Source organism: Pelophylax lessonae, assembly GCF_965119305.1.
Source record: "Pelophylax lessonae genome assembly, chromosome: 6".
In the NCBI taxonomy this organism is placed as follows: domain Eukaryota; kingdom Metazoa; phylum Chordata; class Amphibia; order Anura; family Ranidae; genus Pelophylax; species Pelophylax lessonae.
The window spans coordinates 48661369-48684814 of NC_138773.1; the positions used below are offsets into that span (position 1 = coordinate 48661369).

The window sequence follows — 23446 nt, forward strand, 5'->3', positions numbered from 1 at the left end:
GTAATGGAGGCGTTCAGCAGTACTGCAATATAGCAGTGGTCAATTTGACACTAACTGACACCAATACAGTGATCAGTGCTAAAAATATGCACTGATGCTGTACAAATGACACTGGTGCGGTGCTTTTACTGAACATCCATCACAAGGCTGCTGGCAGGACAGAGCTCTTCATTGTTTACATAGGCAGAGCTTGGTCCAACCTCTCTCCTCAACGATCAGCAATGGACATCCATTTGCCAACACCCATCAATTGGCTTCTGCTGTACCCAATCACAGCAGAAGCAGCACACACTCACATCCCCTATACCTAAAGTACAAGATCACATGTATATATGCGATTCTGCACAGAAAGTCACCCCGTAGCAGTAAATCTGCTATGGGGCGGTCGGCAAGTGGTTAAAGTAGGGGTCTCCAAACATTCTAAACAAAAGGGCCAGATTATGGTCGTTCAGACATTAGGGGGGTTGGACTGTGGTCAGTAGGAGAAAATGTCTGCGGCTTGGTAAGGGTAAGACAATAACATAATTGCTACCAGTAGGGGGGAGTAATAGTGCCCCATCGCTGGCTGGCAGGGGGAGGAATAATGAGATTTTTGACTTACCGTAAAATCTATTTCTCTGATGTTCATTGACGGACACGGCTCCTGATCTTCATAACCATTGGGTTATACTGCCCCCTACAGGAGTAGGACACTAGGCAGGAAAAAAATGGCTATGCCTAATGGGCAGTCCCAGGGGGTATACTCACTCTCTCTGCTATAGATACTCAATTTTGTTACAAGCAGTGTCAGAAAAGTTACAACTCCACAGAGGGGTGGGTGCTGTATCCGTCAATGAACATCAGAGAAATGGCTTTTACGGTAAGTCAAAAATCCCATTTTCTCTTTCGTTCATTGACAGACACAGCTCCTGCTCTTCATAATCATTGGGATGTCCCAAAGCAGTGTTAAACATGAGGCATGGGAACAGCAAAAAATTCACATGACTAAAAACAGTAGCCAACCAGGCAACAGGAGCTCAAACAAAACAACTGGAGCCCTTCTAAAAAAAAAAAAAAAAAACACAATACACCCTCAAAGAGGATCAAGTCCTCTAAACAGCAGCCTGCAAAACCTTGCGGCTAAAAGAAGCATCTGCAGATGCCAACACATCCAGTTTATAGAACTTTGTGAAAGTGTGCACCCGTGAGCAGGTGGCCACCTTGCAAACCTACATCACTAACGCATAATGACGGAAGGCCCAGAAGGTACTAAGCGCCTGAGAAGAGTGCGCCTTGACAGGGAAAGGAGGAATTTGACCCCCGATGGAATAGGCCTGAATCCCGTTTGTCTGATCCATCTGAAAATGGTCACAGAGACTGCGGAAAACCCTTTCCGAGGCTCATCCGTGAGCACAAATAGTGAGTCCGACTTTCTAAAAGACTCCAAAGCTGCCAGATACACCCTAATTGCCCAGTTCACATCCAAGGCAATTTACTTCTGATGTTTTGGCCTGGGACACAGATAAGGCAACACAATGTCTTCATTCAAATGAAAATCAGAGACAAGTTTTAGAAGGAACGACGTACAGGGGCAAAGAACCAAACTTCTCTCTGTGAACCACCAAGTAAGGTGAACCACAGGATAATGCCGCCAATTCAGACACCCTTTGCACAGAGTTGAAAGCCACCAAAAAGCCCACCTTCTGGGACAGCATAAGCAGGGGAATCTCTCAAAGATTCTCAAACCAAGGTACCAAGGAGGCAACAGAGAACGCACTGGAGGTGTCAAGTGCCTAACTCCCTGAAGAAAAGTATGCACCAGGAAGTATGTGGCCAAAGGTCATTGAAATAAGATCGCTAAGGTCAAAACCTGACCCTTGATAGTACTCAAGGCCAGTTTCTGCTCAACCCCCCGTTGAAGGAAGGTCAAGATCCCAGCCCTTGAACAAGAGCAAGGATGAACCCCAAGAGACTCACACCACGCAATGTACGTCTTCCATGTACTACGGTAGATCTTCCTAGAAGTAGGTTTTCTAGCTTTTAACAGCATTGGAAACACCAACTCACAACTGTAAAGCGGGACGGAAGATTGGTCCTAAGGACAGCAGATCCTCCAAGAGGAAGCTTACAAGGAACGTTGGCGACCAGCTGCACCAGATCGGCGTACCAAGCCAGTCCAGGGCCACTAAGATGACCGTAATCCCTTCTCCCTCAATCCTGCGTAGAGGTCTTGGCAGAAGCTTGAGAGGAAGGAAGATGTAAATCAGACGATAATGACCCCATGGGGCCACCAGCGCATCTGTGGCATCCTCCAGCGGATACCGTGACCGAGCCACAAATCTCTGCACCTTTCCGTTAAACCAGGAAGCCAACAGATCCACCTCGGGGATGCCCCACCGGAGACACAACTGATGAAACCCCTACGGATGAAGAGACCATTCCCCTTGGTTCAACACCTGCCGATTAAGGTAATCCGCCTGCCAGTTTTCCACCCTGGGAATGTATACGGCAGAGAGGGCTGGAATGAACCATTCTGCCCACCTTAGAATGCGGGCTACCTCCAGACCTGCCAGGACACTTCTTGTGCCCCCCTGGTGACTGACATAAGCCACCAGCCCTGAAAAGGATCTGTCCAATGGGCCAGACACAGTCTGATCACTCGGAGTTCCAAGACATTGATCAGTAGTCTGAACTCTTTCAGTGTCCAGATCCCCTGAGCGAGATTATTTGTCAAGGACGCCTCCCCAACTAAACAGGCTAGCATTTGTGGTGACCACTGCCAATACGAGGAGGAACCAGAGACTGCGGATTCTTGTCCCATTTGGCCAGAATTCCCTTGGAGTTTGTCCAGAGGAAGAACCACTCTAGCTAAGGCCGAGTCCAGAGTCAGACCCAGATAGTCCAGATTGTGGCTGGAACCAGAGCAGACTTCTGAAAATTAGGAATTCAGCCAAACTCCCTCAAGCTCGTATGGTGATTTTGAGGTTTTCTACCAGAGCAGTAGGAGACTCCGCTCACAGGAGTAGGGTGTCCAAGTAGCCCAGAACTGCGATCCCCCTATTCGCATAACAATGCAAGCACTGGGGCCAACACTTTTGTGAAGACCCCGAGGAGCAGGAGGAGAGATCACCCGATTGCCAGTCACAGAGCACTAATGAATCCTCAGCAGAAGGGAAGAGGACCCCACCAAACTCACCAACCCGCAAAAACCAAGCACCGCAGCCACCAGGAGAATCTGTACTGCACGAGCGGTGATCAGAAGGCGAAATTATCCAGTTGTCAGCACCAGGGGATGAGGAGTGGCTCACGTCCACCCCAAAACCCTCCCGGGGGAGTGGGGACAGCTACTCAACATACCAGGAACCAGGCGGGCACCGCTCCAGACAGAACCCCTCGCCATCGGAATGGAGGGGCTGTCGACCAGGAGGAACGCTGTGACTCTGGCCGAGACCACTGGTCACATGCAACCTCGCAAGGCGTTTAACTCACAGGCCAGCCCCTGTCCGCTGGGGCTATGTCACGGCCGACCTAGCGTGGAGCACTCACTGGCCAGACTGGGGTGACCACTGGATCTAGATTATCCAGCAGGTCACCCAGTCCGGCAGTTGATTGTAGATCTCGCAGGAAAAAAACAGGGGAAAAATTTCTATCTAAAAAGAAAAAAAACTGCCAGGACCAGAGATCCCAGCAAGGAACTAGGTCCTTACACCTGACTAGGCAGAAAAAAACCTAGTACCTATAGCAGGGAGAGAGAGTATACCCCCTGAATTTGCCCATAAGCGTTGCCAGACTTTCTGCCTAGTGTCCTACTCCTGTAGGGGGCAGTATAACCAGATGGTGATAAAGATCAGGAGCTGTGTCCGTCAATGAACGAAAGAGAAAGTGCCCCACCGTTGGCTGTCAGGGGGAGGAATCGTGCCCCACCTTTGGCTGTCAGGGGGAGGAATCGTGCCCCACCTTTGGCTGTCAGGGGGAGGAATCGTGCCCCACCGTTGGCTGTCAGGGGGAGGAATCATGTCCCAGGGCTGGATAAAGGCCAGCAAAGAGGTTTGCATGCATGCTCCAGATCCGTGTTCCAGAATTAGGAACATGCGAATGATGAGTGGTGATAACAGTTCTGATCAGATACACAATTATTTTATTAAAGTATAAGTAAACACAACAAAAAGTACATTTGAGCACATGGGATCCCTCTAGGCCTTTAAAAACTCTTCTTAGCCAAGTACCTGCAATGTACAAGTATACAGGTTGACACAGATCGTTTAACACCCTTTAATTATCTGATTTTCATGATTACCTAATAATAGCTTAAAGAACATGATCTGAATAACATTGAGTTTTTGTAGCTTTAGAAAAGAAAAAACCTCTTGATACAAGTTGTACAGACACTTGCCCATGTGTATTCCACACAATCTATTAAAAAACACCCTTATTACATGGAAATGTTAGAGCTGAAACTAAAGGCACATGTTGGGCCTTCCCATACGTATGATCTGGCAGGGATTTAGTCCTGTACGGCAGACACAGAGAAGGTTTGTGTACAATGAAATTATCTCCTTTGGAGCTGAAGCATTGTCTCATGCAGCAGAGTCCGCTGTGTCCAGCCAAGTCAGCTCCTATTGTCTCTGTACCTTAAATAAAGCCCCTATGTCTAATCCTTGGGGATCTCAAACATACAAAGGCTCTTGTACTTCTGCAGGAGCTCGTTCTTGGTCTGCACTTGCGCTCGCAGGCTCTGGAGGTGCTGCTGTTGCTGTTCGGGGGTCATGTCGATCCCTGGCAGGTTATTGATCTGCTTCCTCATGGCCTGGAACTTGTTCTTGAGCTCATTCAGCTCGTGGCAGACGTCTTGACTGTCTTTGTCCATGCTGAAAGCAAAATAAAAGAAAGGGTTTGGGTTAGAAGAGATGGACAGCTTCAGAGATAAAAATATAACTAAAACAAAAGTTAAGCTTCAGCCTCTACCACCAAAAAAATTAAAAGTCAGCAGCTACAAACACTGTAGCTGCTGACTTTTAATATAGGGACACTTACCTGTCCAGGGATCCAGCAACGTCAGCATCCGAGCGCACTCTTCAATCAGCTTCGGGTGCAGGCATCTTAGTTAAGGGAAACGGCAGGGAAGCCTTCGGGCTCCACAGATCGCCTTCTTCTGCGCATGTGCGAGTCTTCTGGTACCTGTGTGTGTCCCAGAAGGCTGCAGGAAAGAGGTGCCGGACATACTCTTAGCTCGCTGTGGCGATCTGACCTGAAAATGGAAGGGGGGTACCTATAAACCCGGTACCCACTCCTCACCCCCACCCAAAAAGTGCTAAATGTGGCAGTTGAGGGTGCAAACAAGCAGAGCTTCCCGTTCTGGGTAGAGCTCTGCTTTAAGAATAACATTCCCTCTATTTTCACCTGGTGATCCTGCCAGTAACATTTCCTATCCTGGGGTGACAGTGCTCTTTCACTGTACTGAATTTATGGAGGTGCAGCTTTATTGCTCTAGGACAGGAAAGTTATTAGAATCACTGAAAACTTCCCCCTCTCCTCATCTCCATAATTCAGGTGGGAGGAGTGGTGAAAAGGAGATAGCGGTTAAAACTCCTAAAAGCGGAGCTCCACCCAAAAAGAGAAGCTCTGCTTGTTCAAACCCTCACTGCCACATTTGGCTTTTTTTTTGGGGGGGGGGGGGGGGGGCGGGAGCAGATACCTAGCTTTGACAGGTACCCGCTCCCACTTCCAGGCAAGATCACTGCACGGCGATCTACGTCATGTCTGTCATTCCTCCCCCCCCACTGCCTTCTGGGACCTGTGTGTGTCCCAGAAGACAGCGGGACCATTCAGAAAGTGCAGCGCAACTCGCGCATGCGCAGTAGGAAACCGGCTGTGAAGCGACTTTATAAAACTTTGGTTCGGCCACATCTAGAGTATTCTGTCCAGTTCTGGTCACCAATCCTCAGAAGGGATGTGCTAGAACTGCAGAGAGTCCAAAGAAGGGCAACTAAACTAATTAGGGGATTGGAGGACCTCAATTACGAGGAGCGATTACAAGCGCCTAATTTATTCTCCCTGGAGAAGAGACGCCCGACAGGGCACATAATAGCGATTTACAAATACCTCAATGGTGATCCCAGCATAGGAAAAAAACGATTTAGTCTAGAGAGTGTAAGAGGACACGTGGCCATACAATGAGATTAGAGGAGAAGCAGTTTAACCTTAAGCTGCGTAAGGGGTTTTTCACTGTCAGGACGGTAAGAATGTGGAACTCTCTTCCACAATTGGTGGTATAGGCGGGGAGTATCGATACTTTTAAAAGACCTTTGGATGTGCATCTCAAAGAACACAATATTCAGGGATATGGGGAATGAATATCGTCACTGACACACACACACACACACACACCTACACAGGTTGAACTGTTGTCTTTATTCAACCTCAACTACTATGTAACTATATGTAAGGAGTCTTCTAAGCCAATTAAGGTCTTTGAGCAAAAGTGTAACTCTAGATCGTTGTTTTCCAAATCTACAGAATATTTTCTTTTAAGTCACTACCCAGTAGGCTAGCTAAGGTCTATTGTGACACGCTGGAGATTACACAGCAGACACTTACACTTATCCATTACATCGTATATCACACACTGAATGTAAACAAAGATATAAGTCACATCCTTTAAAAACAGATCGTTAACGGAAAACAAAGTATCTATGTAGGACAACTGCTGATCCAATACCGGGAAGAACGTCTCTATAGATTAGTGGGATGCCGCCTCGTATTGGGTAAATGCTGTTGTTTTGAAGTGAAAAATTTATCCTGCGCTGGCTGAACGTGAGATTTAGATACACATCTCTGACCAGATGGAGGCGACTGTCTTTCATATGCATTCTTCTGGAGGCCTACGCAAAGGAGCCTTTTTCAAAGGTCCTCATATTTATAAATCGATCTTATTAATATAATTTCAGTCACCTGTCTGAGTGCCACTAGACAACGTGCCACTTTGTGGAGTTACTACAGGTCTATCCAAGTTCTCCAGGCAGACCTGTAGTAAGGACTGGTTACCCTTTGGAAATGTTGGGGTTGCTGTCCGATGCATTCAGACATTAGCAGCGGTTTTCCTAGAGCACAAAACATATTGCAGCGTACCAATTATTAACCACTTGCCTTCTGTGCACTTAAACCCCCTTCCCATCTAGACCAATTTTTAGCTTTCAGTGCTCTCACACTTTGAATGACAATTGCGCGGTCATGCAACACTGAACCCATATGGATTTTTCGTCCATTTTTCACACAAATAGAGCTTTCTTTTGGTGGTATTTAATCATCTCTGGGTTTTTTATTTTTTACAAAAAAAAAAAAAAAGAGAAAATTTTGAAAAAAAAAAAAAAAAAGTTTTTCTTATTTTCCGCGAGTAAATTTTGAAAAGAAATACATTTTTCTCCTTCACTGATGTGCACTGATAAGGGGGCACTGATAGGCTGCACTGATGAGGTGGCACTTATGGGCACTGATGAGGTGGCACTTATGGGCACTGATGAGGTGGCACTGATGAGGATGTACTAATATGCTGCACTGATGAGCACTTATAGGTGGCACTGCTGGGCACTGAGAGGCGGCACTGCTGGGCACTGAGAGGCGGCACTGCTGGGCACTGGCGGGTGGCACTGATGATCACTGATGGGCAGCACCATCAGTGCCCACAGTGCTGCCAGTCAGTGCTCATCAGTGCCTAGATGAGCAGGCACTGATGGGCACTGACTGGCAGCACTATGGGCACTGATTGTGGGCACTGATGGCAGGCACTGTGGGCACTGATGGTGGGCACTTAGTGTGTTTTATTTACCTTGTGTATTCAGGGCACTGGTTATCAGTGCCCTGATTACATTCCTCTGTGTCCCCGAATGGCTGATCGGCTCTGCTCCTTCCTCACACTGCAGTCTCTGTGTGAGGAAGGAGCGCTGGCGATGAGAGATGATCTCATACGTTTACATACGAGATCATCTCTCATTGCATGGGCCGATCACGTGGTAAATGGCCGCTCTGATTGGCCATTTACCATGATCTGTGATTGGCTGTGTCCAAGGGACACGGCCGACACAGATTTTCCCTGATGCGCGCGGGGAGCCTGTCTCTGGGAGGCCGTTTAAAGACGGCCTCCCGGAAATTCGAGTCCGCGCTGTAGCCGTACTTCGGCTATAGCGCGGATGTGAAGAAGTTAAATGTGATGGCTGTATTAGGTCTCCTTCCTCCCTCCCCAAGTCTTCTGGGACACATGATAGGTGTTCAGAAGACTTCAGGACCAGCCAGAGAGAGCAGCACCACTCACGCATGAACAGTGGGGCCACCCAGCCGTGAAGCCGCAAGCTGTCGCAGCCAGGTGTCGGGCGAGGGAGGACACAAGGAGGACACAACTCGGGTAAGCACACCACTGGATCGTGAGACAGGCGAGTGGCTGTTTATTAAAAATCAGCAGCTACACTTTTTGTAATTTTTCACTTCAGAGACTGGAGCTCCTCTTTTAATCAGTTTTTTTGTAACAAACATGATATCACAATGAAGGGCATTAACCAGTTGCCGACCGCCCCATGCAGATTTACTGCTGCAGGGCGGCTCGGCTGCGCATATTCACGTAGTACTACGCGATTATGTGAACGCGGTCTTGGAGCAGGAGTCAGGCAGAGGGAGGAGCGGCGGCGATTGCCGCTGGCCTCCCGCAATCATCAGAGAAACTGACAGAAGATCCGTCTGCTTATGTAAACAAAGCAGGCGGGTCTTCTGTCACACAGGCAGAGAGAGATCAGGAGTTTTTTTTTTATTTTTTAGCAGAAAGTAAAAAATATATATTTTTTTTTTTCAAAATTGTCGCTCTTTTTTGGTCTATAACGCAAAATCTAAAAAAAGCAGAGGATGAAATACCACCAAAAGAAAGCACTATTTGTGGGAAAAAAAGGACATCAATTTTATTTTGGTACAGCTTAGCACAACCGCGCAATTTTTTGCTAAAGTAAAGCAGTGCCGAATTTAAAAAAATGGCCTGGTCATTAAGGGGGTAAATCCTTGCGGGGGATATAGTGGTTAAAAGTGTAATTTATAAACCCATAACAGACAGGTCTCTAGCGTCCCTTTCCTTCATTGCAGTAAAAGCAATACCAGCTTGGTCAGGAAACCCATCCAAAAATGAGGTTGTACGGTGATGGAACAGCAGAATTTTGGTTGGGTCATCCGTGTGCGCTCTCATCCTATCGGAAAGCTCTGTCTCAGGATGACAGCATTATACAAGTGAAGCCTGATTGGTTTGCACTCTGCGGTACAAGGGATCGCAAGGAGTGATGCAGTATGGACATGTCAGGTATAGACCTATCTGGCTTTACATATCACATGTAGCAATCTTAAGAAGCCTGTGTGTCCTCACTATGAGCAAATTAATGTGGCACCACTATTTATTAAACCGTGCATGTCCTGTAGGAAAATTCCTTGATGGATGTTTATCAGAACTTGATTTACCTTCGAAAACTCCAATTTAAATTCCAATCAAGGACAGGAGGAAATCTTGTGCAATAAAGATGCACTGCAGTTGTGGCCTGTAAGAAGTCTGGGCGATAATACTGATGCTTTAGGAACCGAATTGGGATTAACAAGTGTCACAGTTGCTTATACTATGCCCTGCTGACAGGTCCACTTGCAAAAAAAAAAAAAAAAAGTTGGCATACATTAGTCAGGTCTATCAAATAATGCTTGGTCATTTCCTTCAATCTTCTCTGCCCCCGGAATAAGAGATTGATCAGGACCTGTGGACATAAAGCAGTAATCAATAGGAGGTACTTATTAGGCAGTTCTGACAAGAGCCCTTGTACTGTGGATTGCTCTGACTCATTGCAGGGAAAAAAAAAATATTGAGACGGTAGCACAATACTACTTATGCCACAAAAAAAAACTGCCGCTTATCAACAGTTTCCTCCATATACCAGGGTGTAATGAGCCGGAGAATCTGAAGAGATATCAGTAAAAAAAGCTTCAATAAATATTAGAGCCCATGAAGAGCATTCACCATCAATACCGATTGATGAACGTCCGGAGCACAAAAAAATAAATAAAAGACCCCTCCTACATTGCATTGACGGACAGTAAAACCCTGCAGTTGAGCAGCATTTTACAACCCCCCCCCCCCCTTTACCTGCAGAGGCTGCAGGCGGGAGTGTACACATGCCATGGCAGGAATTATACCGTGCTGCTTTCATCAGACATAGCACCTGCCAAACACAACCTATTTAAGTGAATGGGGCCACAGTGTTCGGTGCGCTAGTGTAGGGTTCAAGGGATTAAAGCAGGCTCCTCTTCACAGCCTGTCAAAAGCTCTCTGAAAAGCAATCTAAATACAGATTATTCTTCAAACACCAAAGTTAGTGTCATCAAACCTTTAGACAGCTGTCACCAGAACAAGTGTACAGAAAAACTAAATTTGTGTGACTTTAAATAGGCCTCTAATAGTAACTCTTGTAATCACACTTGTAATTAAAAACCATCAATATCATGTATTTAATGTGATGATTATCTTTCATAGTTACCGGAAGATCCTGTGACATTTTCATGAGACCGGAAGAGTCCTGAAGAAGCGCACACCCCAGTGAAACACGTAGACTTTAGTCTTTCATTTAAATATTATTCAGTCTATTTATATTTCAAATGGTATGACTGTGGTCTCCTACATGAAGGTCTCTTTATCATCACTGGTTGGTGTTTTTTTTTTTTTAAAGAGATATTGGAAATAAAAAATTGTGATTGTTTTTCATTCCAATTGTCATTGTAAGAGTTCCTATTAGATACATATTTAAAGTTGTTCTAAAGCAGGGATTCTCAAACTACGGCCCACCAGCTGTTGCGGAACTACACATCCCATGAGGCATTGGAAAACTCTGATATTCACAGACATGACTAGGCATGATGGGAATTGTAGTTCCTGAACAACTGGAGGACCATAGTTTGAAGTTCCCTGTTCTAAAGTCTGGATTTTTTTTTAAATGACAAACATGTTATACTTGCCTGCTCTGTGCAGTGGTTTTGCACAGAGCAGCTCAAATCTCCTTTTTTGGGTTCCCCGTTGGAGGTCCTGGCTCCCACCCCCCCTGCCGAGTGTCCCCAACAGCAGACCACTTACTATAGGGGACTTGAGCAGGCTCGTTCCCGAGCTGCAATCCTGTGAATGGACATTGCTCATTCACGTATGGAGCATGGCTTGGCTCCACTCCCCCCCCCCCTCCTGCTTTCTCCTCATTGGCTCACTGGCTGCGATTTACAACCAATTATAGTCCCACAAATTGTTAGTAGTTTTTCTGGTTCCATTTAGGGAGGATGCCTTCTTTAGTTATACATTGATAGGTCCAACACCCCACTGTAAACGTTTTGTTGGCCAACACCCGACTGTAAAAGTTTTGTTGGCCGGAACATGTGTCATCACTATAAGATTTACACACTCGCTTTTTCTGGTGACAAATGATACATTTTGGAATTCCCTTCACTTTAGGTCCTGGTGGCATTGGTCGCCAAAACAAATAGAGAGGGTGAATCTATCCCATGGGGACACAGCAATGAAGTCCTTACCGCGTTTCAACCATTCCCTACGCTATCCAAAACTCAAGTCTCAGAAACGGTCTTCAACCAAGTTCCCTCTCTCGCCACCCACTGCCAAAATAGTATTTTGTTCTCCTTGAGCCCTAAAAAATTGCTGATAAAATAACTGAGCAGAGCTTGGGCACCCAGAGGGAATGAGTAGGGGAGTTGCCTCTTCGCTTAATAGCCAAGACTTTCTCTATGAGGACTTCGCTGCAGCCGTGGATGGGGCGCTGGTTGTAAATGCTCATCTGGCAACTTACGGAGCCTATGTTCTAGGAAAAGTTTAAGAACACTACAAGCACCCTTAAAAGTATAACTAATATCCTGTTACTCCATGATGTCTGTATCGATCGAGAGCTATGTTTCCTATATTTACGCTGTTACTGCTTACTGTGCTTATCTGGTGGCTTGTTATGTGCCTTATTTCTTTGTTTCAATAAACAAATTTAAAAAAAAAAAAAAGTATAACTAAAAAGGAAAAACTTTTTTTTAGTTTTGGACAGAGTGGAGATGGATTAGAACAGGGCTCGACAAACCCCAAGCACCAGGTTCCTTTGGCGACCAGAAACCATGTCCTGGTGCCTGGGCTTCTGCCAGCCCACTCACTGCAATGATTATCGCCCGATACGCCAGACATGCAGCTCTGGTTGCCGGCCGGCCGATCCTTCTCTCTTTCCCCAGCTGGTCTCGGTGGTTTCCCGGAAAGCAGGCAGCAGGTCATGCGGGATTCCAATGTCCAGCCCTGTGTGAGTGACATCGTTGGTGCGCCGAGCTGGGCTTTTCTTCTCAGGTGACCACTGTCCCCCCTCCTCCTCCTCAATGCTCGAGCAGGGAGCCGTACCTCCTGGGACTGTCCATAAACATAGCGAGATTTTTTTTCTGCCTAGTGTCCAACTCCTGTAGGGGGCAGTATAACCCAATGGTTATCACGATCAGGAGCTGTGTCCGTCAAAGAACGAAAGAATAAAAAAGTTTTGCCAATACACATAATTACACCCCCTTTCCCCCATGGTTCTAGCTGCATTTATGTGCTGAACTGTATTAAAATTACTGAAGCTGAATTACTGATGGAGTAGAGGGGGTAGCTGTGGAGGTCCAATTAAAAAATAAATAAATAAATGGACATCAACAAAAGACAATCTGGCATCCAACCGATTGTACATGTGCATCCACAGATAGACCCTGCTGGCTATATAATAGCTGTAGTCTACATATTTTTCCCATTGCTGGAAAGGAAAATATTGACAATAAAGAGTCCAAAACAGCATTCAGGAACTGCTCTTCCAGGGGAGGGGACTTTGCATAATAGCCATTGGTTAGCAATGTTAACTAATTAAATCTGTGAAGTGGAAGAGTAAATACTAATATGAAATTGGGAAAACAGAGGTTTTTGTAATGAAGCCATCTGTGAAAATCTATACTATTAAACTAGGTGGGTGCAGGCACAATAATGAAACCTCTCACCCCTACAGCAACAGGAAAGCCATTTGGTGTATGGAGCAAACACCCGCCAAGTGCTTATTCTATCAGCACAAGGAGGCAAAACACAGGGACCAGTATGCTGAAATGGTTGACTGGGGTTCATAACTGGGCTTTCTTCCCCCCCGGCCGACAGGGCAAGGGGGCTTTCTTCCCCCCCAGGCCGACAGGGCAAAGGGGCTTTCTTCCCCCCCCCAGGCCGACAGGGCAAAGGGGCTTTCTTCCCCCCCCCCAGGCCGACAGGGCAAAGGGGCTTTCTTCCCCCCCCCCAGGCCGACAGGGCAAAGGGGCTTTCTTCCCCCCCCCCAGGCCGACAGGGCAAAGGGGCTTTCTTCCCCCCCCCCCCCAGGCCGACAGGGCAAAGGGGCTTTCTTCCCCCCCCCCCCCAGGCCGACAGGGCAAAGGGGCTTTCTTCCCCCCCCCCCCAGGCCGACAGGGCAAGGGGGCTTTCTTCCCCCCCCCCCAGGCCGACAGGGCAAGGGGGCTTTCTTCCCCCCCCCCCCAGGCCGACAGGGCAAGGGGGCTTTCTTCCCCCCCCCCAGGCCGACAGGGCAAGGGGGCTTTCTTCCCCCCCCCCCCAGGCCGACAGGGCAAGGGGGCTTTCTTCCCCCCCCCCCCAGGCCGACAGGGCAAGGGGGCTTTCTTCCCCCCCAGGCCGACAGGGCAAGGGGGCTTTCTTCCCCCCCAGGCCGACACGGCAAGGGGGCTTTCTTCCCCCCCAGGCCGACACGGCAAGGGGGCTTTCTTCCCCCCCCCCCAGGCCGACAGGGCAAGGAGGCTTTCTTCCCCCCAGGCCAACAAGGCAAGGGGGCTTTCTTCCCCCAAGGCCGACAAGGCAAGGGGGCTTTCTTTCCCCAAGGTCGACAAGGCAAGGGGGCTTTCTTTCCCCAAGGTCGACAAGGCAAGGGGGCTTTCTTCCCCCAGGGCCAAAGGAGAATTTTTCCATATTGACTCCAGTGTAATGATTGTTCTTCCCACTGACGAAAGAATTCATGCAATGCAATGAATACAAAGTGGTCCCGGATTGGATGAGATGGAGAGCATGTCGTCATAACCCCCACCTCTCCACTTCATCCAATAAGAGAACACTTTGCATTGTTGTGGAAATGCAAAGAATTCTCTTATGGCGCCCATGCCAAGAAGTTGACCTCCTGTGTTAAGGCTGCATCTGGGCAGTCACTAAGCACAGGACCTGGAAGCAAGTGCAGATTACTGGAGAAGTGGTGACTACTTCAGTGATTTCCAGCTTCCAGGTGCATTGGCCAGGTATGGTATGTCACCTCCCCCCACACACGTCAGTAAGCACCAGGCATACATTAACCCCTCCTTTTCCAATAAAATTAACCCCTTCCCTGCCAGTGTCATTTTACAGTAACAGTGCATATGTATAGCACTGATTACTGCAGTAATGTCACTGGTAACCCCAAAAGTGTCAAAAATGTCAGTCAAGCGTCCGATCGGTCCGCCGCAATGTCGCAGTCCTGCAAAAAAAAAAAAAAAAAAAAACGCAGATCGCCGGCGCCGCCATTACTCGTTAAAAAAAAACAAAAAAAAAAAAAAACCAAAAACTACAGAAATCTTTCCCTTAGTTAGTAAACACAGTAACTTTTGCGCAAACCAATCAAAATACGCTTATTGCGATTTTTTTTTTTACCAAAAATATGTAGCAGAAAACAAATTGGCCTAAAATGATAAAAAAAATTAAATTTTACATTTTTTTGGGGGGAATTTCATATAAAAAAAAAATGTGAAAAATATTTTTTCAAAATTGGTCGCTCTTTTTTTGTTTTATAGCGCAAAAAGTAAAAAAATCGCACAGTTGATCAAATACCACCAAAAGAAAGTTCGGTTTTTGGGAAAAAAGGACGTAAATATCGTTTGGGTACGGCGTTGCATGACCGCGCCAGTTAAATTCGCACAGTGCCGAAACGCAAAAAGTGGCCTGGACGTAAGACAGCAAAATCCTCCGGTGGTAAAGTGGTTAAACTCACCTGCTCAGTGCAGATTGACCCCCCCCCCCCAAAACACACACACACCTTCCTCACAGGATTAGACTGACAGCAGCAGGAGCCAATGGCTCCCCCTGCTGCCTCTGTGCCTGTGAGGAGAGAGAGGAGAGAGAAAGAGCTGTGCTGTTGCTCTTGGGTACAGTGCTGGACCAAGATCTGTCTCGGGTGAGTATATAGGAGGGCCGATACTGGAAGGTTATTCACCTTAATGCAAAGAATGCATTAAAAAGTAAAAAAAAGAAAAAAAAAGGGTTAAGCCTTTAGAACCACTTTAGTTTACTGGATTCTGATGCTTTCATAAGCCCCATGTACACAGAAAATAGCCAACTTAGCCCTGTATGAGGAAAACATGTTTGCTTTAATGATAAAATAAAATTAACCTTTATGTTTTTATTTAAGCACTGAGTGGCCCGAGGTGAAGTTACAGTTACTTTTAATTAAACATCACTTAACACTGAATGATAAATTAATTCATTCTTTTTTCCCTGTATCCATCTGATACACAGAATCCAAACTGCAGAACTGGACCAGGCTAAAATTACCTCACTTTACGAGATCTGCGGGAAACTGGCCAAGCCCAGCAGCCTAGGACCAGGTAAAGAGGATAAGTCTAGAGCGGCTCTGCTATAGGCTTGAAATTGCATTAAACAAAGTATTATGTAATAAGCCTACAGACAGACAACCACTGCATTTAAAGTAGAACCATCGGCAAACTTTTTTTTTCTTCTTTTGGACAGAGTAAGGGAGGGTTCTAACCCATTTTTTTTTTTTGCCATTTGAACTCACTTCCTGTCCCGTAGCCAAAAATGGGAAGTTAGTGGAAATCCCTTTAAAGAAAGGGAATCCCTGGCTGTCTCATTTGATATATTTCGCCTCTATTCCTGTGCTGATGACAACCCAAAACTTGAGGTTTTCTTTCACCTTCACTCTCAGCAAAAACAATAAGGCTCCATGTACACGGGACGCTGGAAATGGCCGTTTAGGAGCAGTTAGGCGTTTTTTTCAGAAGCCCCTGAACCCATCTACATTTTATCTTATCTGTCCATGTACACCAGGTCGTTTACAGTCATTTGCAGGCAGTTGTGTTCAGGGACTGTTTTTAGAACGCAATTATTTGCGTTCGAACGTGTGTTTCCCGTCGTTTCAAACGCACAAACGCGTCCAAACGCGTCTGAACGCGTCCGAACGCGATGACCCGCGTTTAGCGTTCGCGTTTTTCCATTTTAAAGGGGAATAATTTTTTTGACCTCTAGGAACGCTTCTAAACGCAAACGCAGCTGAACGCCCGCTAAATGCGGGTACAAACGCGACTGAACGGACGTTTCAAACGTCCTAAAAATTCCAGCATTCAAAGGGACTTTTAACAACGTCCCGTGTACATGGAGCCTAACCAGGAAAGATAGAAAGGGTGAATCCCACTAGCAGGGACACAGACCGCAAACCTGATAGGTGTAATCCCTCTCCACTTTACCAAAAAAAAAAAAAAAAAAGTTTTTCAAGGCCACTTTCTAAGTTGCTCCACCGCCCCCCTTGGGTGCCACCATTATGGCCCAGGCACCGCAGTGTAGGCTTTTTGTAAGAATTCTGAAATGTTCTGAATAAATGTATTTTAAATGGTTTTGCACGACTACTTGGCTTCCACATACTGGCTTAAACACAGAGACAAGGTGTGGTCCTATCAGAACTGTGGTGACACATTGGGATATCCATCCTGAAGATTCTGGAGAGATTGGGGCTTCAAATATCTGCATGTGTGACTCATTTACCCCCTACTTCACATCAGGGTCCCCACAGAGAGCCCCCCACCCCACATCAGGGTCCCCGCAGAGAGCCCCCCAACCCCACATCAGGGTCCATACAGAGCATGCCCCACCCCACATCAGGGTCCCCACAGAGAGCACCCCACATCAGGGTCCCCACAGAGCGCGCCCCACCCCACATCAGGGTCCCCACAGAGCGCCCCCCACCCCACATCAGGGTCCCCACAGAGCGCGCCCCACCCCACATCAGGGTCCCCACAGAGCGCCTCCCACCCCACATCAGGGTCCCCACAGAGCGCCCCCCACCCCACATCAGGGTCCCCACAGAGCGCCCCCCACCCCACATCAGGCTCCCCACAGAGCGCCCCCCCTCCTCACATTAGGTTCCCCACAGAGCGCCCCCCCTCCTCACATTAGGGTCCCCACAGAGCCCCCCATCCCACCCCACATAGCACCCCCCCCTCACATTAGGGTCCCCACAGAGCCCCCCCATTCCATATCAGGGTCCCCTGAACTGCTCCTACTCACGTTTTTAGGCTGAGGCTGACACACAGGACTCACTGTGCTGTGCTGGCCTGGAGTAGCTGGAGGGAGGAGGTGGGTGGAGCCAAGACTCCACTCGCGCAGTAGAGGAGGAAGGAGGCTCCGCAGTGTATGCTGGGGACTCGCTCTCCTCCTCCTCAGATGACCTCACTGGTTGTTAGACGCCGGGCGTACCGGCCCACTTGAAGCACTGATTGGTATCTGGATTTCTTTATCTTCATTTTAAAGCACTTTTTGGATATCTGGATTTTATATGGACACTTTTTTGCTGCAATTATGTGGACTGTTTCTTTTATGAACTTTCAGTTTACACGGACTCTTTATGATTGTTTTGTATAATGTTTATATACGATCAAGACATATATATCTTTTAGTGCTGCACTTTTATATATATTCAATTCAGAGGACCAATATGCAATTGAAAGGAGTAGAGCAGACAAAGTTTGTTTGGCTGGCTGTACTTCTCCTGTGAATCACAGGAGTGCAGTTCGTTCTGCACTCCTGTGACCCATTTTCAGCAGACAGCGGGCTGAAGTTCGCTGTCTGCTGACGTCACAGAGCCGGTCCAGGCTCATTGTGACATTGAATTCTCAGCAAACTGCTGAGAGCCTGAGCCGGCCACTCCCGTCCCCTCCACAGCTCAGCGCTACAGTGAGTGCGGGGGTGCAGAGCAGACAGTCGGTAACAAGACCTCATGCACACTGGGCGTAGTGCCATCTTTCCTAGATACCTTTCCTCTTGGCAGCATTTTAGCAGAAAATACTCGAGCTTGGGTGTTATATTCATTGTATATATTCAATAGTATTCTGGAAACAGCAACAGATCCAGCGCCAAGGCAATTTTTGGTCACAAGAAATGAGGATACACAATCGCTGCCGACTAGCTGCAGGTAAACTCAAACTGTAGAATGAAAAAGATGGGTCAGCGCAGATCTACACTTCCTAATCTGGCATGGCAGAGACAATTACTAATTATCTATTAATGTGTCAGACTCTTAATCCTGTTACCTTTATAAAGTGCTAGTGTAAAAATATAGTATATACAATCTGTAAACAGTTACTCTCAAAAAGTGCAACTATTAAAGTGCAAAGCAAAATAGTATGTGTATCTTGTACAATTTTAGATCTACTAATTAACAAAAATATATACAAGTGCATAAAACTCAAACACAGTGAATGCAAAGTCCAAAGCCGCTGTATAATTCTCAGGCAATCAACGGCTGCATAAATAATTTTATTTTTTTATTGTAAAGGTCCCACACAGAAACCAAAAAGATGAACAAAAGATGTCGGGAAATTCTTCCACAATGAAATATGTGCAATCCTCCATCGATCACCCCAAATGGACTCAGATTGAGTGGCTGGTAAAATTTTGAACCAGCATTAGCACCGTAAAGCGGTTGTAAACCCGAAAAAAAAAAAAAAAAAAACCTGCAAGACAAAGGCATAATGAGCTAGTATGCATTGCATACTAGCTCATTATGTATTACTTACCTTAGAACGAAGCCCAGACACGGACCTCCGGACATCGCTGCGGGTGCTGCCATGATCCCTTGGCGTCTCTTCCGGGTTCGGCAGCTCCGGCGCTGTGATTGGCCGGAGCCGCGATGGCAAGGAAAACTGAAGGTCCTCCTGGACCTTCAGAGCGCATGCGCCGATCGCGTGAGCGGCTGCATGCACTGCAAATATCTCCTAAACCATGCCGGTTTAGGAGATATTAATTTTACCTACAGGTAAGCCTTATTATAGGCTTACCTGTAGGTAAAAGTGTCAAAAAGCGGAATACTACCACTTTAATACATAATATCCAGCAGAATGACTTGGAACACTGCTGATGATGATCTGATCCCTTTTCTGGGCTCTCTCACTGAGGTATAATAGGATTTAAAGGAAATAGAGTCTACATACCGTAAACCCGTCCTAGCCCCGCCCTACTAGTTTTGTCAGTGGACGCCCTCACAGAGTGGAAGGACATTGAATGACAAGAAAGATATACAGGTTACAAGGCATTAGATCCCTAGTGTCAGGTTGACACTAAGAAAATGTGAGATTTACATTGTTTGAACCGCTTGCCGACCGCCCGCTGCACATATACTGCGGCAGGCTGGCTCGGCTGCGCAAATCGACGTACAGGTACATCGGTTCACAGGAGTGGTGCTGGAGGATGAGCACGCACCGCCGGTGCCACCCTTCCACCCCCACTAGGCAGCGTGGAAGATGATGCATGGGACCGGCGGCCGCTATTGCCACCGGACACCCGTGATCGCTCCCCGCTGAGAGAGACGTTGTCCGGTCTGGAGAGTCTCGATTTCAGCTGCGACATTCAGATGGTGGGGCCAGAATTTGGCATAAACATGAAAGCCTGGATCCACCCTGTCTTGTATCAGTGGTTCAGGCTGGTGGTGGTATAATGATGTGGGGGATATTTTCTTGGCACACTTTGGGCCTCTTAGTACCAATCGCGCATCGCTTAAACCCCACGGTCTACCTGAGTATTGTTGCTGACCATGTCCATCCCTTTATGACTACATTGTCCCCATCTTCTGATGGCTCCTTCCAGCAGGATAATGCACCATGTCACAAAGATCCAATCATCTCACCACTGGTTTCTTCACCATGACAATGAGGTCACTGTACTCCAATGGACTCCACACTCACCACATCTCATCCAATAGAGCACCGTTGGGATGTGGTGGAACGGAAGATTTAAATCATGGATGTGCAGCCAACAAATCTGCAGCAACTGCATAATGTTATCATGTCACTATGGAGCAAAATCTCTGAGGAACGTTTCCAACACCTTCTTGAACCTACGCCATGAAGAATGAAGGCAGTTCTGAAGGCAAAAGGGGGTCCAACCCGGTACTAGCAAGGTGTACCTAATAAAGTGTCCGGTGAGTGTGTGCGCTGGACCAAAAGGGTGGGCTTTAAACACCCACATGCTGCAGGTGCGCGTCCCAGAGGCGGCCGATGTTTCTCTGCTGAGAGCGCGCTCACTGTGCGCTCCCTGCGAAGACGGCTCTTTGTCCGGACTAACGATCCGTAGGCGGCGGGACCGGATCCCAATTAATATTGTAAAGGGCTGCGTAAATTGCTGGCGCTATATAAATCCTTATTAATAATAATAATAATAATGTGACTACTGTGACACAGGCCAATCGCAGGGGTCACAGGATCGCCGCTCCCTCCCAATCCCCTGCGTTCACAAGGGGATTGTGGGGCCGGTGGGAAGGAAGGGGTTAATATAATAGCACATAATGATATGGTCGCTGCAATGTCACGCACGCGCAATCACAGCACAACGATGCGATCGGGGCCTTATTTTCCGCTGACTTCCCTGTGATGGGAGAATGAAACTAAATGATAAGAATGGATCTAAATAAATGTAAATAAACTAAAAGATAACAAGGAACCTGAATGCAATCCTCAGCCATGATGAACACACAGGCTATCCCCTTGTAGAGGGTAAAGGACAAGAATACTGGTTGGAGAAGGGCCCCCAGCTGACCATTAGGGGTCCCTTTCCTCTCTATAGTCTTTGGCCAGAGCGGTCAATCACACTGAGCTGCCCTTCACGCATGCGCAGTTGCGGCCCTGCGCCGCGCTCATGGTAGCCGCCGCCTCCTCACCATTTGATAATGTCGTGCACCAGCGGCAGGAAAGTGTAATCTTCCTCCTCCTCTTCGGCGGCCTCTTCCTCCTCTTCTTCCTCCTCGGGCTCGTCTCCCGTTCTCGCCGGGCCTCCCGTAGCCATGGCCCCACGGACCTTGCGTCACTCCCTACCCGCCCGACACTCCGTCGGCACCGGGAGTGGGTCGCTTTTATACTGACGTCACGGAGGCGCGACGGGCATCTGAGGTGGCGTCACTAGCGCGCGCTGTCAGCTGCTGCTTTTGTGTTGCTGAGGCAATGATGTGTGTGTGAGATTAGTGTTGCCATGGTGATGAAGCCGTGGCCTGCTATGATATAACGGGCGGTTTTGTTAATGCGGTGTTCCAGCCTCACCCCCTCCCCCTCCAAAAATGAAAAGAAAAGTCAGCAGCTACACATACTGTACAAATACTGTAGCTGCTGACTTTTAATATTAGGACACTTACCTGTCCTGGAGTCCAGCGATGTCGGCACCACAGCCGATGTTTCCATCTGCTGTCGGATGCCGCCATTGCCAGTGAGGGAACCTGGCAGTGAAGCCTTACGGCTTCACGGGCGGGTACCAAATGCGCGATGCGGATTCGGATTGGCTCGGTGGCAGAGGAAGGAGGAGGAGGCCAAACATCTGAGGGACAATGCCGCGGCGCCGTCTCCCGGAAGTGGGGAGGGGTACCTGTCAAAAACAGGTACCCGTTCCCCCCTCCCCCCTGAAAGGTGCCAAATGTGGCACTGGAGGGGGGTAGGAAGCAAAAGAGCGGAAGTTCCACTTTTGGGTGGAACTCCGCTTTAACAAAAAAATTGTTATTACAATATGAATAGTGTTTTAACCGTTTGCCTACTGGGTACTTTTACCCCCCTTCCTGCCCAGGCCAATTTTCAGCTTTCAGTGCTCTCGCACTTTGAATGACAATTGCGGGGTCATGTAACACTGTACTCATGAAATGTTTATTCACCACTGGGTTTTTTTTTTATTGTCCAAAAATTGTGAAAAAAAAAAATGTGTTATAATGTTTTGCAAACACGTAATTTTTCTCCTTCACTGATGGGCACTGATGAGGTGGCAGTGAAAGGCTGCACTGATAGGCTGCACTGATAGGTTGCATGGATAGGCTGCACTGATGGGGTGGCACTGATGAGGATGCACTAATAGGTGGCAGTTATAGGTGGCACTGATGGGCATTATTGGCACTGCTAGGTGGCACTGACGGGCACTGATGAGGAGGCACTGATGGGCACCGTTTGGCAGCACTAACAGGCACTGATTGGCTGCACTGATGGGCACTGATAGGTTGCACGGATAGGCTGCACTGATGAGCACTGATGAAGTGGCACTGATAGACTGCACTGATGGGCACTGATGAGGTGGCACTGATGGGTAGCACTGATGGGTGGCACCAATGAGGATGCACTGATAGGTGGCAGTGATAAGGTGGCATTGATGGGCATTAATAGGCACTGGTAGGTGGGACTGATGGGCAGCGCTGATAACTGACACTGATGAGGAGGCACTGATGTGCACTGTTGGCACCAATGAGGATGCACTGATGGGCATTAATAGGCACTACTAGGTGGCACTGATGGGCACCGTTTGGCAGCACTAACAGGCACTGATTGGCTGCACTGATGGGCACTGATAGGTTGCACGGATAGGCTGCACTGATGAGCACTGATGAAGTGGCACTGATAGACTGCACTGATGGGCACTGATGAGGTGGCACTGATAGGTAGCACTGATGGGTGGCACCAATGAGGATGCACTGATAGGTGGCAGTGATAAGGTGGCATTAATAGGCACTGGTAGGTGGGACTGATGGGCAGCACTGATAACTGACACTGATGAGGAGGCACTGATGGGCACTGTTTGGCAGCACTAATAGGCACTGATTGGCAGCACTGATGAGTACTGATTGGCAGCACTGATGAGCACTGATTGGCAGCACTGTTGGAACTGCACTGAAAATCAGGACACTGATAATCAGTGCCGATGTCCCTTTAACACAAGCCAGTGATCAGCTTTTTTCTCTCCTCATGCTGTCAGTGTGAGGAAAGAAAAACAAATAACCGGCTTGTGTTTACTTCTGTGATCAGCTTTCATTGGACACAGCTGATCACAATATAAAGGGCCGCTGTGATTGGCCCATTACCCCGATCTGTGATCAGCTGATTCTGAAGGTCTCAGTGATCAAAAAAGCGCAGGGGGGGGGTGAGCAGCGCGATTACGGGAGGACATTCATGGACGCAAACTAAGTCAGCGCCGTAGCCGTCTTTCGGCTATAGCGCAGGCAGAAGATGGTGAATGGAGTTTTGTATTCTGAGGTGGGAGATGTTTAACCACCGGAGGATTTTCCTGCTGTACGTCCAGGTCACTTTTTGCGATTCGGCACTTTGCAACTTTAACTGACAATTGCGCAGTCATGCAACGCCGTACCCAAAC

The 23446-nt window shown here is 47.7% G+C and overlaps 1 protein-coding gene across 1 annotated transcript; it reads right to left on the reverse strand.

The window, feature by feature from the left end:
• Positions 1-4432: 4432 nt before the first annotated feature.
• On the reverse strand, positions 4433-21194 carry MED9 (mediator complex subunit 9). The gene is made up of 2 exons (XM_082261986.1): positions 20991-21194; positions 4433-4847 (listed from the first exon to the last, which is right to left on the reverse strand). The coding sequence occupies exons 1-2, from the start codon at positions 21113-21115 to the stop codon at positions 4631-4633; spliced, it is 342 nt and encodes a 113-aa protein (XP_082118112.1). The 5' UTR covers positions 21116-21194; the 3' UTR covers positions 4433-4630.
• Positions 21195-23446: the final 2252 nt, after the last annotated feature.